Source organism: Sitophilus oryzae, unplaced genomic scaffold, assembly GCF_002938485.1.
Source record: "Sitophilus oryzae breed Bouriz unplaced genomic scaffold, Soryzae_2.0 scaffold_488_pilon_pilon, whole genome shotgun sequence".
In the NCBI taxonomy this organism is placed as follows: domain Eukaryota; kingdom Metazoa; phylum Arthropoda; class Insecta; order Coleoptera; family Curculionidae; genus Sitophilus; species Sitophilus oryzae.
The window spans coordinates 959,139-973,957 of record NW_022147071.1 but is presented as its reverse complement, the minus strand read 5'-3'; the positions used below and the strand labels follow the sequence as shown (position 1 = coordinate 973,957).

Genomic DNA, 14,819 nt, shown 5'->3' with positions numbered 1-14,819 from the left:
TATCATTTAATTAAAAATAACCCAATATTTAATTGTCATAATATTTATTTTACAACATCAAGTAGTATTTAGTTACATTAAGGGTATAATAATTTAGAGATCTTAAATATAAAAATACTTTTTTTGAGCACTGCTAGACAAAATTTAATTGGTAATTTTTAAACATAAATAAAAATTATTTATACTTATATTAAATCAGTCAGTATTTACAACCAAACGTTAACTACATAAGTAACATTAATAATATTTAACAAAACATAATTAACAAGATATTTTAGTAATTTGGAAATTCGTTTTTAGAACATTTATTAAACATTATTTTTTTAGTTATTTTTAGTTGATTGGTCATATATTTTAGCTAGCTAACATTGTCCAAGAATTTGAATTTGGTTTATATTTGGTATCCTTTGATAAATGGTAGACCTATACCAACTTTGTGTTGGTAGTTCACGTAGTTCTGACCGAAAAAGTTTAGGAGGGTGATTTCTTCTATATAAATTCGTTTATTAAAGAACATCCAAGAGACCAGAGCATATGCTGGGATACATATGGGATTTATAAGAAGTATCTGTAAAAAGATAATTATTAATATTGAAAATCTAGGATATAGGTATAGGAAATCAATAAAAGTTGGCAAGCATGTCATCAAAATACTTGACAAATGCACGTCGCAATGTTGCCACGTAATCTTTTTTTAGTTTGACTTTTGACAACTGTCAAATAAAATTTGTAATTTTGTCACAGATTTTTCACTTCACTTATCTACTTTATTACTTTGTCTATTGTTATTAGACAAACAAATTCTAATTAAATGAAGTTATTAGCAAGTTCCTGTATACTTGCCTGTGTCCCAACAGCCCAATAAAACCATCCAACATAACTGGGATGACGAAACCAACCATATACTCCTGTGGTAACCAGTTCATGATCTTCTGCTTTCTCATATTGAACCTAGAAATAACGTTAACCCTCTAAATATGAACTGGCATTTCGCATGAGAAATTTACCAAATGACTAAAGTTGCTGCCAGCAGTAAACATAGCTAGTTTCCTTAAAACTTCTCCAAAAATACAAACAACTAGACCAAAGTACGTAATAAAATAAAGTTGCTTTATATCTAAAACAGATTATTATTAGGTAAGGCAAGGAAAAACATTATTTTTCTTACTAGGGAAAAAGTAAGCTTCAATAAAGAATTCTGCCCAAGAAATGACTGCTGCTATGGTATATTCGGGGCTGTGGTTTAGCACAAAGGAATCGGTAGAGACTAGATTCGGCTGAACTATGGCAATAGCCATGAATTCTGATGCATGAAAGAACGACATGACCGACATATAAAGACCAAAAATCTTTATGTTATTCGGACAAACAAGGTAAATGTAGAAGCCCAGAGAGAAAAGACCACCGAGAAGGGCAGCCCGCCATGCGATCTGAAAATTCTATGGTATAGGATTTGATAAATTAAATCAAAGTTTAGCAAAAAATATACTGTTATGATATATTACTGTATGCTCACCTTATAAACATCACCAGTGAAAATAATTTTCATGAAACTGAATATCATTAGGCCGGAAATGAAGAATATAAAAATATTAAATCCAAGAGTGGTTAAATTATAGGAATAATTTAAATAGCCCATTAAAGTAAATACGAAAAATGATCCTCCGAAATGTTCTATACATATTCTTGTTGGGGCTGCCATTTTTTAATATATTTTGGAAACTACTTCAAAAACTTTTTAATAAATAACAATTTTAATCGTTTAATTTACATTTTATAACAAGAACTGCTTAAAATTCGTTTGTAAACAAATTTCACCTAAAAAGAAATGTCAAAATCAGATGGAATGTCAAAAGTAGTTCATTTGTCCTAAATGCAAGTTATACAACCAGTTAAACATAATAGCACTGTTTGTTTATGCAACCTGTAATACAAGGTACGAGATTTTTTTTAACCTTAAAGAAAGTTTTTTTGTTGAAAATCATAATATTTTTAATTTAAACAATGATTTAAATCTAGAAGTGGCGCTTCGACTGTAACAATTATGGGGGTACGAGGATTGACTACTTTTATTAACAACCGATCCCATTTATATCTAAAAGAATATAAGTTACACGACTGCAAAGTGGTATTGGATGGCAACAGTATAGCTTCCAACTTGTACAAATGGCATTGTAAATGCAACGATTGCTTCGGTGGAGACTACGATAAATTTGCCAACGTAATATACAGTTTTTTCGATCTACTTCGTCAGTGCAATATTACTCCGTATGTGATCTTTGATGGTGGTTATGAAAAACGTAAACTAGCCACCGTAATCAGCAGAATGAAGAACAAGATTATGGCAGCAAACCATTTAAGTTCAGCCACAGAAGGATCTGAGTCAGTATTTCCTTTATTCTTAAGAGAAGTGTTTTTAGATGTTGTTTTGGAATTAGGCATCAAAACTGCCAGGTGTGAATTCGAGGGTGATATGGAAATCTCTAAAATTGCAAAAGTTTTGGATTGTCCTGTACTAAGTTACGACTCAGATTTTTATATTTTCGGATGCCTATACATTCCTTTTTCTACTGTAGAACTGGTTGCAAAAAAGGGAAATGACTTAACCAACAAAAAATCATTTTTATATATCCCCTGCAAGATATACAATATAGAATCTTTTCTAAAGAGTTACGGTGGTCTAGACAGATCTAACTTACCACTCTTAGCTGTGATTTTAGGTAACGATTATGTAAAAGGGACTCTTTTTAACCCATTTCTTAGAAATTTGAAAATACAGAAATGTACAGCGAATCAAAGCGATCAACAGAAACGTATCAAAAGTTTGATATATTGGTTACAAAATGAAACAGTAGAGACAGCCATCAAAACTGTCTTAAGCAGATTCAAAAGTTGTAAGAGACAATATATTTTGAAAAAAATAAAGGAGGCCATGAAAGGTTATTATGAAGTTAATAGTGAATTATTGGAGTACTTGGGAATTAAGGTAGAGATTGAAAAAGACTCTTTACAGTTGGAATTTACTGAAATAGAAAGAAAGTTAGAAAATTACTATTTTAACCCTAAAGATGAAGATGAAAGTGATGATGCAGTTGAAGATACTGAAGATAGAGAATCTGAGACAGAAAACATTGAAGATAAAGATGAAAGTGTAAGTGATAATGCAGGTGAGGACAGTGAAGATTGTGAAGAAAGACAATCTGAGACAGAAGATATTGAAAATAAAAATAAAGAAGACTTAATATATAATATATTTCTTCAAAACTTCCAAAAGTGCCAGTATCCATCATCTTTCATGGACATGATAGTACAGAACAAGTATTATTGTATACCTCAAGTTGAGGATGCAAAAAGTGAACATTCTCACGTGTTTAGTCTCGATATTTTATCGTTTATTTACCAAGTCTTAACTCCAACGCATTTTAAAAGTTTGATAGTGGTTTCTAGATGTGGCAGAACTGGTATTCGGTACTCTAAATTGCCTCAGAGTAGTGAAAATTTATATACGTTTGAGGATATTCAAGTTAGAAACTTAAGTGAAAGAAAACAAATATTATTTGAGGTCCTTAAAATTGATCCACTTAATTTAGATAAATTACCTACCGAATGGCATTTATTCTTGGTATCTCTTCAATATGCCCTTCAAAAGGGTTCTTTCGATAAAGCTTTAATAATTTCTCTTATTTTATGCTTTTATGTTTTAAATTATATTGATACCGTTTTAGGTTTTTCTAGATCCACTAAAACTTTTGAAAAGAAGTTCAATAATTATAAGAATAGCAATATTAATAAGAATGAAATTATTAAAAACGATGATACAAGTTTACAGGATATTTCACTGAAAGATTGTATGTTTTTCATGAACAAAGTGATTTCGTATTTTCAAATGGATTTAAAACTAAAAACGAATTACCGACTCTATGACAAGACGTTAGTGCATTCAATGTCCCAGTTACAAAGTATATTTCTTCACGTAAAGTACTTGAATTCATTGTTAAATTTACCTTTTGAGAATTTAAAAATTCACAAGATTTTCGACGGGACCTTTGTGTACAATATGACAAATAATCTCAGGAAGCGCACTAATATTGAAAATTACTTGGAACAATTTTTAAACGACTGTCCTGGTATACTAAACAAGATAAAATTCATTCTTAATCGTATAGAATATCTCTTTACTTCGTCAAACTTAGAAGTTATTCAAAAACTAAAAAGAAAGAAAAGAAAAAAACAAGTGAAACATATTGGTGAAGAGACGGCGTGTATAGAAGAAAACGAAGAAAGCGATGAAGGTTTTATCGATCCTAATAATTTATATTCATTGTTAAATAATTCATAGTTGTTAATGATAAATAAACATTTTAATTATTTAATGATTACATTTTATTGATCGTGCATGGGGAGCGAATATACCATAAAAAAATAGTTTAGCGCTAACGAAGTTTAAATATTGAATGTTTAATTGGTTGCCTATATTGTTTTTTTTTATTTTAAAATAATTTTCCAATAAATTTGTATTAAAAGGTGAAAACATGTTTGAATAACTATTTTTAGGAACAAGCAGGGAGTGATTAATTATAAACTGCATACTGAACGCTTCATAAAATAACAGTAAATCCCATTTAATTATTCTGAACGTACCTGTCAACTGATAGTGGTTTGTTTTGTATCGAGCGTTTTTGCTTTTTTTGCCGAGGACGCCTCCAAAAGTGTTGACATCGTAAAAATTCTCTGTTGAGGAAATTCTTTTCCGTTTTTTCCAGTAAATTGTTAGGTGTAGGTACCTTACGGTAAGTAGTATTTTTTAGAAATATATATTTAAATCTATCTTTTCAATAATTTGACCCAAATACAACGTAGAAATTGATTAACGCTTTAAGGAAAATCGGTGGTATCAGGAAATTTAATACCTGTTGTGTAATTTTCACGATTTCCATGCCTTCAACCTGTTATCGAATTGAATCTTGTTTAAACGTGGGAATTTGTGATTAATTAAGTTTTAAAAATACAAACTGTTTGAATTAACCTAAAGGAAAAATAATAGTATCTATTTTTTTTTATTTTATATACTCAAAAGTAAATATCCTAGTGCCTTAGTCATTTATTAGTTTACTTGGTCTATTTTAGATTTTATGCATTTTTATTTCGGGCTAATCGTTCGCCTCAAATGATGTCATTGCCGTTTTTGGAAAATCTAGTAATTCTTGTTTGCATCATTTAATACATCATCTATTGTTAGTCCTTGTATTTAATAGACAGAGGATACATTTTAAAAAATTAACACTTAATAAATTAAAAACGTTCATCAAAGTGTAAATTTACTTAGAACTGATAGTATAACGTAATATTAATTATTCATAATCTAAATACTAAAGTAATCTTTTTAAAAACATGTTTGGAATATACAGGTCACAATAAGACTGATAAAAATTGTTTTTTTTAAAGTTAGGTATGTAAAAATTCAGATTTTTGTATAGAATTTTAAATTTATTTCGATTATTTATTATTATTTTTTAGTTTTAGAAGATGGCTGATCCAGGGTTTCCAGGCCAGCACACTACCACAACTACTGTGAAATCCTCAAGTACGACAGTGGATACGACCCTGAGGTTTGATTCTTCCTATGCTAGAACACTTCCAGGGTACATAAAAATTGCAGAAATCGTAACTATCACACTTATTTTGTTGTATCAACAAAAGTTATTCAACATATTCATTTTTTTCAGGTTATTAACTTGATCGGATTCATATGCATCGAAGCTAGCGGACAATGGTCATTTCACTCACGTGGTCAGTGGTTCAATTTTGTTTCTATGACTGCCTTTTGGGTCACAGGTATTCTCCTGGCTTTCTATTTGTTCCATGTGATCGAAAAGTTCTATAAAGTGCCATGGTTAAAGTTTGAGCTTGGATATTGTATTACTTGGACAGTTTTGTATCTTATAGCTGCCAGTTTGGCTGTTTCGTTTCATGTGGAGGCGTATATAGCTGCAGGGGTAAGTTAATAAACGTTTGGATAGTAGTGAAGCAGTATCCCAATATATATTTTTAATATGGCATCAATTTTTAAAAGAATCATTTATAGCTCTAATATAATAATGATCTCCTAATCGCCCTGTAGAAGCCCATTTTTTACTATATCTCTGATCTTACTCTCTACATTTTAAATATTGATATATTTATTTATAGACTTTTTCTATCTTAAAAAATAATTCCTTAGCTCTATTTTTTAAATTAATATAAAAATAACCTTGAAGAAATGTGGTTTTTCTGTACTATTTTTACAGCATTTGAATAATGTTTAGCAGATAAAAGCCCCAATTCTTATTAGTATAACTGTTATAAAACTTATTTATTAAACTAGTAGAAATAATTATTATTTATATCGGGTGCGTCTCAAATGTGGCCTACCCTGGTTTCCCCTTATAATTTTTTTATTTTTATAGATAAAAAAAATGAGATTTGGTATATTCATAGATTTTAACACAGCCATGGCACTCTAGATTGAAATTTAAAATACGATTTTTTTTCAAGCGAAAATGTCAAAAGTTGACATATTATGATATGTCACTCTATTCAGAGTGTCATCAGGGTGCAGCCACACTATCCTAAAAACGGCGTATCGGCGTAACGGCGTAATGACCTTGAATCGATTTCCAGTAATTCTATTGGCTGAAATTTTTGACAGATGAATTTGACAGATAAAATTTCTGACAGATGAATGTTTCAGCCAATAGAATTACTGGAAATCTATTCAAGGTCATTACGCCGTTACGCCGATACGCCGTTTTTAGGATAGTGTGGCTGCACCCTCATTTTCTATCGAATAAAGTGAAAAAATACCGAGGGTGCCATTTAAAAATCAAAAGTTGTAGTCATTTCCGGCGAAACAGGAAGTGACCAAAAACAATTGAATACGTCAATCAATCCTAATTTTTGTCATATACCAAATCTCGTTTTTTTATCTGAAAAAATAAAAAAGTTATAGGAGCGAGCCACTTTTGAGACGCATCCGGTATATATTTATAAAGAGACTAACCTATGTAAATTATTTTTTTGGGCTAACCAAAGGGGCTAACAGATTAAAAAAATCAAATATATAGATGTAAAATAAAGAGGGAGCCTCATTAAGGAGCGTAATGCTGGTTGCATACAAATATCAATAGAAAATTCTAAGTTTTGTTTTATTTATTTAGTTTTTCGGTTTCTGTGGAATGGCCCTTTACGGTTTGGATGGCTTTCTAAAATACAAAGCTCTCCAGTCTGGACAACTAGCTCAAGGGGAAAGAGTAATGAACAGACAAACAACTACAACGGTATCCAGTCCATCAGCGTATCCATAAAGCAATGTTTTGGATGAGTTTTTTTCTGGAAAAAAATACTGAAGGAAAACGTATTACTCATTTTGGTAAATAATGTAGCGTGTAAGCTTTAAAAAACGTATTCGAGAGCAATGTGTTCATTTGTTACCACAACTTGTTTGTATTCTGCATTTATCGTTTAAAATTTCTCTTAAGACCAAATCATTTCTTCTTTTTAATATATACAGGGTATTTTGTTAACTAAGGTAAACATTATAGAAGGCTATTTATAGAAAAAGGTGTGAAAAATTATGTTTATTAGAAAGAACTTACCAGGTACCAGGAGTTCAAATTTGGTACAAATAAACGTGCCATAATTATACATTTTACTCAAATATAATATTTAAAAATACCTTCTAGGTCCGCCACTGTCATGGTTTTTGGAAAATAAGATTTATATAGTCTATAAAATGAATAACTTCGAATTTTGACCGTTATTTTTTACCAACGTGGCAAATATAAAATCTCTCTGTCCAAAAAGTTACTGATATTCTTTAAAATGAGTGCCTGAACGAATCAGATAGGTAACTCTTTTTACTTTCGTGAAATAGAAAAGGAAAATAATAAAACAAGTGACAGTTCTTTCTCTTCTTGCAAAAATCAACGCGAAATGTCATAACTGACAAAAGTAAAATGTCATCAGCCTTTGACATTTCTAAATATCAGACCAATGCCGTCTCTAATAGAACAGCCACGGAGCGAGATTTATGACGTCACGCTAGTTAGATACCGCGGATTAATAAATATGTTGTAGAATACATGGAAAACATAATTATTCCTCGTATTTTTGGTTTGTATTTTAAGAATGATATAGTTTACATGAAATATACATAATATACAGTTAATAAATGTTTTACAATATACAAATAATGAATAGGTACATAAGATAATGGGTAAAAATGTAAAATATATTTTAAATTTTGGGGTTTGAAAATCGATCTAATTTAACAAAAAACATTCAATATCTACTAATAGTGATATATTATTATTTCCATTCACAAAATTTATATGTATATTTTGCAAGCATCAATGTTCGAAAAATTATATTTGCAAATAATACAATATCATAGAAAAAAAGGCGTCAGCGATGGCTATGAAATAAAGATCGCTGTCATTTTATTTGTAAAATTATTCTAAAATTTTTGATTTTCTTGAAATTTAGGTTCGGGAAAAACGCTGATTAAGTTTTTATTTGGCTTTTCATTATTTTTGTTGGTTTAAAAAAACGTTATAGCTAACGTTTATAGCCTTCATCAGTGTTGTGTCATATGAAAAAAATAGTGTCGAATATAATCCAAAAAATTACATATACGAGGAACAATTATGTTTTCCATGTATTCTACAACATAATTAATCCGTAGTATCTAACTAGCGTGACGTAATAAATCTCGCTCGGAGGCTGTTCTATTAGAGACGGCATTGCATCAGCATGGCCGCAAGTTGCTAACCTAATAAAATTTACACTAGAAAAGCCCGCGGGAACTGTCAAATTCAAAGTTATTCGTTTTACAGACTATACCACTAGTTACTCATGTATTTTTTTCTTGAGTCCTGAATTAATGATGACAGATAATGTACTACAACTTCTTCCTCTTAAATATTTTACTTTACGTAGTAAACACCCTGTATATATTTCTTTAACTAGACTTAATATATGTTTAATTCATTTTATTAGTCTTTAATGATGGTGAAACCCATAAATGACAGAAAATTGTCATTAAAAAAATGTAAAAATCTCATTAACTTTATTTCGTATAAACTTTGTACATTTTGATTATTTACCGGTTTATTCTTTAAGGTGGCACACTTTTTTTACTGTTATTTTTTTAAACTTTGTTACGTTTGGTTTTCAATATATTAATTTATTATTTAACTTTGCTTTTCCTGTTATTGTATAACATATCAATCTTCATAGCTTTTTTTATTTCTTTATATTATTCTTAAATATTTAATGCTTAGCAATAATATATTTCATGACTGGCTAACCAAGGACACATTTTACAACGAGTGCCTATATTTTGGAATGTTTTTTAAAGGCATTGATTGTTGTATACAGGGTGATTCATGAGGAAGTGTCAGTGCTTTGTCATATTCTTCAGTAATATTCTGAACTTTTTCGCGTAAGTATTTCTTCACGAATCACCCTGTGTATACTTATTAACTGATATTGTACATTGCATAACTATTGTATATTATTTTAGATATAGCTATTTTTTATTGTAATTTATAACAATATTACTTGTTTTCTTGTTATGGGTCCATAAAAACTTACAACGATCTGAATGTTGATGAATATATTTATATTATAACGTTATTTTGTACATACAGACACATTTCAAATAATACACCGTATAATCGAAAAAAAAAACAGCGCCACAGTAACCTTAGAAATGGCAAGTGACCTATGCAAGTGACACTAATCTATTTTAATAAACTTTTGAATAAATGTCATGTCTAGACAGAAATTATCATAAATTGTTATTTCAAATACCACTGTGACGCCGTTTTTTTTCGATTATACGGTATTTAGGAACGGATATTTATAAATATCTGATGTATTTTTGGTTGCAGAACTATACGCGACTTTATACAAACTTTTATAAAAATACTTTATGCAGATTTGTATCACTTTAATGCACTATTTTGTTAACAATTTAATATTAAAGATATATATTTAATATACAGTACACCATAAGTGACTAGATATATCACAGAAACCTTTTAGAAATACCGTATGATCGAATAAAAACGGCGTCTAGTTGGCTGGGAATTAAATGACAGCGATTTTTATTTCATAGCCATCGCTGACGCCGTTTTTTCTTCGATCATTTTGTAATATTAAGTACTTTAATAATTGTAATAACAAAGTTTGATAGAACAGAAAAGTGCTCTTATAATATCTTTTTACTCAGCAATTTTTAATGTTGTTTGGTATTGACTGATTTTATTCAACTTTGTTAACATAAGAACTACTTAAAGCATAAAAATAAAGGTAAATATTAATAATTTCTGATGTTTTATTTATAAAATCTTATATAAAATATTTATAATAATAATAATCTTATGTACTTATGCCTATACAAATGTCATATAAACCTTACCCATATGTACCACAAATTAGGATTATTTTTGGTCACTTCCTGTTTTAATGACTACAGTTTTTGATTTTTAAATTGCACCCTCAGTATATTTTTACTTTATTCTATAGAAAATGACACTCTGAATAGAATGACATATCATATGTCAACTTTTTTGACATTTTTGCTTAAAAAACTGCATTTTAAATTTCAATCTAGAGAACCATGGCTGTTAAAAACACTAATTTTTAATCAAGGAGCCTTGGAAAAATAAATCTGATCGCTTTATTTCCAAAATCTTTATCTAAATAATAGTTTAAACAAATCTGTATATTATTGACTTCAATTATTTGTTAGAATTGTCTTTTGTACATTTAAAACATATTTTAAACCATCGCGAATGTTAGGACACTCTTGAAAAAATTCATCCAAAAAACTTTTTCCTTTGCTTGCATAGATTTTCTGAAAATATTTAGTTGAATTGTAAATAAACGTACCGTTAAAAATTCTGTGTATCAATAAGTTAGGGTAAGGAAAGTTCAATGTAGAATTAAGGTATTTTATGTGTAACAAAGTACTTTGAACCTGCGCCATATAATGCAGCAAATTTTTATCAACATCAATAGACCTGTCTGGACTGAATTCAAAAAATTTAATTAGTTTATCCATAAATATTAAATGTTCCTTAACAGAAAAATTATTAAAACAGCCTCTATCTATTTTAATATTCTGAACTTTTTCAGAGGGAATTTGAGGATATCTACTTCTAAATCTAGAAACTGATCTAAAGTAACCTATAGCCCGATCAGTATAATTTAATATAATGAAACACATAGATAACGAGAATATAAACAAATATGAGAAATTTAATTTAGGTAAAATATACTTTAAGGCGATCAAATATAAATGCCATTCCTCAGGAACTCTATCTAAAACCAACTCAATACTACTGTCAATTTTTAAAATATCGTATAAAACTTTTCTTCTTTCGTTCAGCGGTTTTTGTTCAAATTCATCCAAATTTGGCACTTCTAAATTATATTTTTCTTGAACAAAACACTTAACTGATGTTCCCACATCTCTAGCTACCACTGTGAATTCACTTGCTGCACTATTTGTCAGAATTTTATGGATGGAACACAGCAATTCTAAGGAATGAATGTGAGAATGTTTCTTAGCATGATCTTCGACCTGAGGTATGCAGTAGTACTTGTTTTGAGTTAATATATCCATAAATGAAGAGGGATATTTACATTTACTGTAGTTTGTTGTAAATACTTTGGAAATAGGATTTTGTGATTTATTTTCCAACAATAAATGATGGTTTCTTTCAGGATTAGTATTAATACCATTTTCAGTTGCATTTGCTTCATTTTCTTCAACAGGTGTCCTATCAGTCCCAAGGTCTTTCAATATTTTGTCTTTTAAAGCAGCAAAATTAAAAGGTTTGTTGTTCTTATTTCCTTTAGTAGGTTCAATGTTAAAATACTTCTTTAGATTACTGTCAGTATAATAATATCCTGAAATTATCTTACCTATGTTATCTAAAACTGAGTTTCGTTGTACAGGATTTTTAAAATGGCTTAGAATTTTTTGAATTGCAGATTCTAAGGTTTCAGACCTTAGCCATAGGAGTAAAGAATGGATTCTTCTTTGAAATGACATATCCTTTATATGTATCGAGTTTAAAAATGGTATAAACACACTTTCATCTATGTAATCGTTGCCTAATAAAACCGGCAGTAAATGAAGTGTCTCTTCTCGAAGTCCTCTATAGTCTGATAGTAATTTTTCAATTTCATATAGTTTACATTGAATACATTTATAAGTCCCTGAGCGCCCATTACGTGTAAGTACTTTGTTATCTATGGAATTAAAAGGTATATACTTGCAACCAAATAAAAAATAATCTGAATCAAATGTTAAAACGGGACAATTTAATTCCTTAGCTAAACTGGCAATCTCTGTATCGCCTTCGTATATACACATGGCGAGTGGAATGTCTCTTTCTCTCACAACATCCTTAAAAACTTCTCTTAATGCTAGTGGAAATACTACGTGATGTGGATTTTCATTTTCATAAGTTGGATTTAACTTATCAGCTGTATTAATCTTGTCCTGCATACGTTTCATGATTGTGGGAAGTTTTTTCTCTTCGAACCCTCCATCAAATACTACGTAGGGGGTGACATTTACTTCACTGAGATTGCGAAAAAATGCCTCAATTGCAAAGGCGTATTTATCGTAATCACCTCCATAACAATTTGCTGATCTAGTATCGAAATGCCAATGTTTCCAGTTATACAGTTGACAGGAAATACTGTGCCCGTCAATTATTAAATTACAGTCGTGCAAATCGAAATTTTCAAAGTACGTTTTTGACCTATCGTTTATAAACTTTGTTAAGCCCTTTATTCCCATGTTTATAGTATTTATTTATTTTTGTCTAGTTGAAAGAATTATTTTTTGAGGTTAACTTGTTCTTCTTCATCTTTTTCGAATATGGTTTTCCTGCCTAGATGAGACACATGTCCAATTTACTTTACTTGACCAAAGAGTAGATAAGTCTAATATACTCTTTGCCTTGGCTGTATGTCCAAACTGCCATGATACTTTGGCAGCTGTGGCCAAAATATATAAAAAAAGAAGAATTTTTGGCTTGCAGTGACTAACCTATATTCCTTTCGATTTTTTGGAAAAACTTTAATTTTCTTTAAAATGGTATTTACTACAGCAGTGAATTTTGTAAGATCTCGAGGACCCGATGAGTTTTGGCGTAAAAGAAGGATTTTCAAACTAGCTGCCGTAAGTAAATTTTAAGACATTGTTTTTCAGTGTTTCAACAACTTTTTTTATAGCATTTTGTGGGTAGAAAACGCAATTGTTATAGTATCGCTATTCGATATGTTCACAGAGCACTACGTTACGCTACCAAAGGTAGAATATTGAAGAAAATCGACATGAGAAATGTAAGTAATATTAATTTTGCCAAAAAATATACATAACATCTTCATATTTTTAAGCTTTGGCAAACTAGAATAGTAGCTGGTTGTATGGAACACGATATCGATTATAATGTATTCAGGGAGTCGTTGTATCGTTCAGATATTTTATTAGATAGAAAAACATTAGCTAACTTAGCTGCTTGGGAGCCGTATACATTTAAAGCTTTAACCGATATCGCTAAGAGAAGGGCTATAGATGATGGATTGGCTTCGATCAACAATCAGCATGAAGTTGATAGAATTATCACAAAAGGGTCATTGGTAAAGACTTAACTCTGTGTAATTTAGATAGTAGTGGTTCTGTACATAAAAACATATGTATTTTTTAAGTTTATTATGATAATGTTAGGAAAAATAAACAAAATAAAAAATATCACAAATCTATTTTATTTCATAGACACAATATGTACAAGACAACAAAAATAGGCTATAAACAAAAACAGGATGGAATTAAAGCACTACCTGTCTTAAGGCACTATATTAGAAAGGAATTTAAGCATTTCTGAAGAAAAATATGTCTCAGATTTTCATTGGACAAATATTTTGATTGGCATGCTATGTTAAACTGTTGTGATCATCTAGAAAAAGTTTTGCACATTTATATTTCCATGTCAGCTCAATCTTCTAGGAATATTTTTTATCATTTTTGTCAATAGTTGTTATTTTTAACAATTTAAAACAGTTTGGGAGCTCTATATATGTATAGTCTTTTAAACCATAAATGATTTTTGGAAGGCAATTTTAAAATTTAATTAAATTTATATTAAAAAAATATTTTTTTTCTTCTATGTGAGATATTACCAGAATATTCAACTGACAAATTACACACAAAGATAAATATGCCATACGAGCAAAAAAAACCGCGTCACAGTGGCTTTAGAAATCTAGACACACACTAGTCATTCACAGGCAAATCTGTTTGGAAAAAATATTGTTTTTTTAGGAGTTAATGGTGGTTTTTTAATTTTTTTAATAGTAAAGTCTGTCCAGCGAGAGAACACATGACAGTGACAGTTGTAGTCTGTCATTTGAAATATTTTTAAAATGTACTTTACTATTATTGCCCACACACATGACTGGATTGAAAATCTCAAATATAAAAGCCGGTATGAAGGTTTTTTGAACAGTTGGACCACCCTGTGTTGTATTTTTAACATTTAACAAGGAATTTGAATAACAACACGCTACAAACTGTCATTGTCAATGTCAAGAGTATTTCTAGGCCAACTGTGATGTCGTTTGATGGTACCAATGACTAAAGAATACAAGGAAAAATAACACCCGAGACCAAATTGTTACCATACCACCAAACAGTGCCGTGACACATATTTTTCTTAACATTGTCGCTTGAAGAGATATTTATATTTTTGATAAAT

The 14,819-nt window shown here is 29.8% G+C and overlaps 5 protein-coding genes across 6 annotated transcripts; 3 read left to right on the top strand and 2 right to left on the bottom strand.

The window, feature by feature from the left end:
* Positions 1-27: 27 nt before the first annotated feature.
* On the bottom strand, positions 28-1,823 carry LOC115886443 (protein-S-isoprenylcysteine O-methyltransferase). Its single transcript, XM_030905592.1, has 5 exons — positions 1,517-1,823; positions 1,169-1,439; positions 1,008-1,117; positions 844-951; positions 28-568 (listed from the first exon to the last, which is right to left on the bottom strand). The coding sequence occupies exons 1-5, from the start codon at positions 1,700-1,702 to the stop codon at positions 392-394; spliced, it is 852 nt and encodes a 283-aa protein (XP_030761452.1). The 5' UTR covers positions 1,703-1,823; the 3' UTR covers positions 28-391.
* Positions 1,824-1,925: 102 nt separating this feature from the next.
* LOC115886442 (protein asteroid-like) lies at positions 1,926-4,445 on the top strand. The gene has a single exon (XM_030905591.1). It carries the CDS (start codon positions 2,045-2,047, stop codon positions 4,337-4,339), a length of 2,295 nt encoding a protein of 764 aa, XP_030761451.1. The 5' UTR covers positions 1,926-2,044; the 3' UTR covers positions 4,340-4,445.
* A 194-nt stretch (positions 4,446-4,639) lies between these two features.
* LOC115886444 (CKLF-like MARVEL transmembrane domain-containing protein 4) lies at positions 4,640-7,875 on the top strand. 2 transcript variants are annotated; one of them, XM_030905593.1, is made up of 4 exons: positions 4,640-4,790; positions 5,518-5,664; positions 5,727-5,996; positions 7,197-7,875. In XM_030905593.1, the coding sequence occupies exons 2-4, from the start codon at positions 5,527-5,529 to the stop codon at positions 7,341-7,343; spliced, it is 555 nt and encodes a 184-aa protein (XP_030761453.1). In that variant the 5' UTR covers positions 4,640-4,790; positions 5,518-5,526; the 3' UTR covers positions 7,344-7,875. The 2 variants fall into 2 exon arrangements, with proteins under 2 accessions (XP_030761453.1, XP_030761454.1); XM_030905594.1 differs by lacking the exon at positions 4,640-4,790 and adding an exon at positions 5,357-5,449.
* Positions 7,876-10,862: 2,987 nt separating this feature from the next.
* LOC115886400 (protein asteroid-like) lies at positions 10,863-12,859 on the bottom strand. Its single transcript, XM_030905527.1, has 3 exons — positions 11,325-12,859; positions 11,017-11,075; positions 10,863-10,900 (listed from the first exon to the last, which is right to left on the bottom strand). Exons 1-3 carry the CDS (start codon positions 12,857-12,859, stop codon positions 10,863-10,865), a joined length of 1,632 nt encoding a protein of 543 aa, XP_030761387.1.
* A 233-nt stretch (positions 12,860-13,092) lies between these two features.
* Positions 13,093-13,816, top strand: LOC115886441 (39S ribosomal protein L20, mitochondrial). The gene is made up of 3 exons (XM_030905590.1): positions 13,093-13,243; positions 13,297-13,407; positions 13,462-13,816. The coding sequence occupies exons 1-3, from the start codon at positions 13,157-13,159 to the stop codon at positions 13,714-13,716; spliced, it is 453 nt and encodes a 150-aa protein (XP_030761450.1). The 5' UTR covers positions 13,093-13,156; the 3' UTR covers positions 13,717-13,816.
* Positions 13,817-14,819: the final 1,003 nt, after the last annotated feature.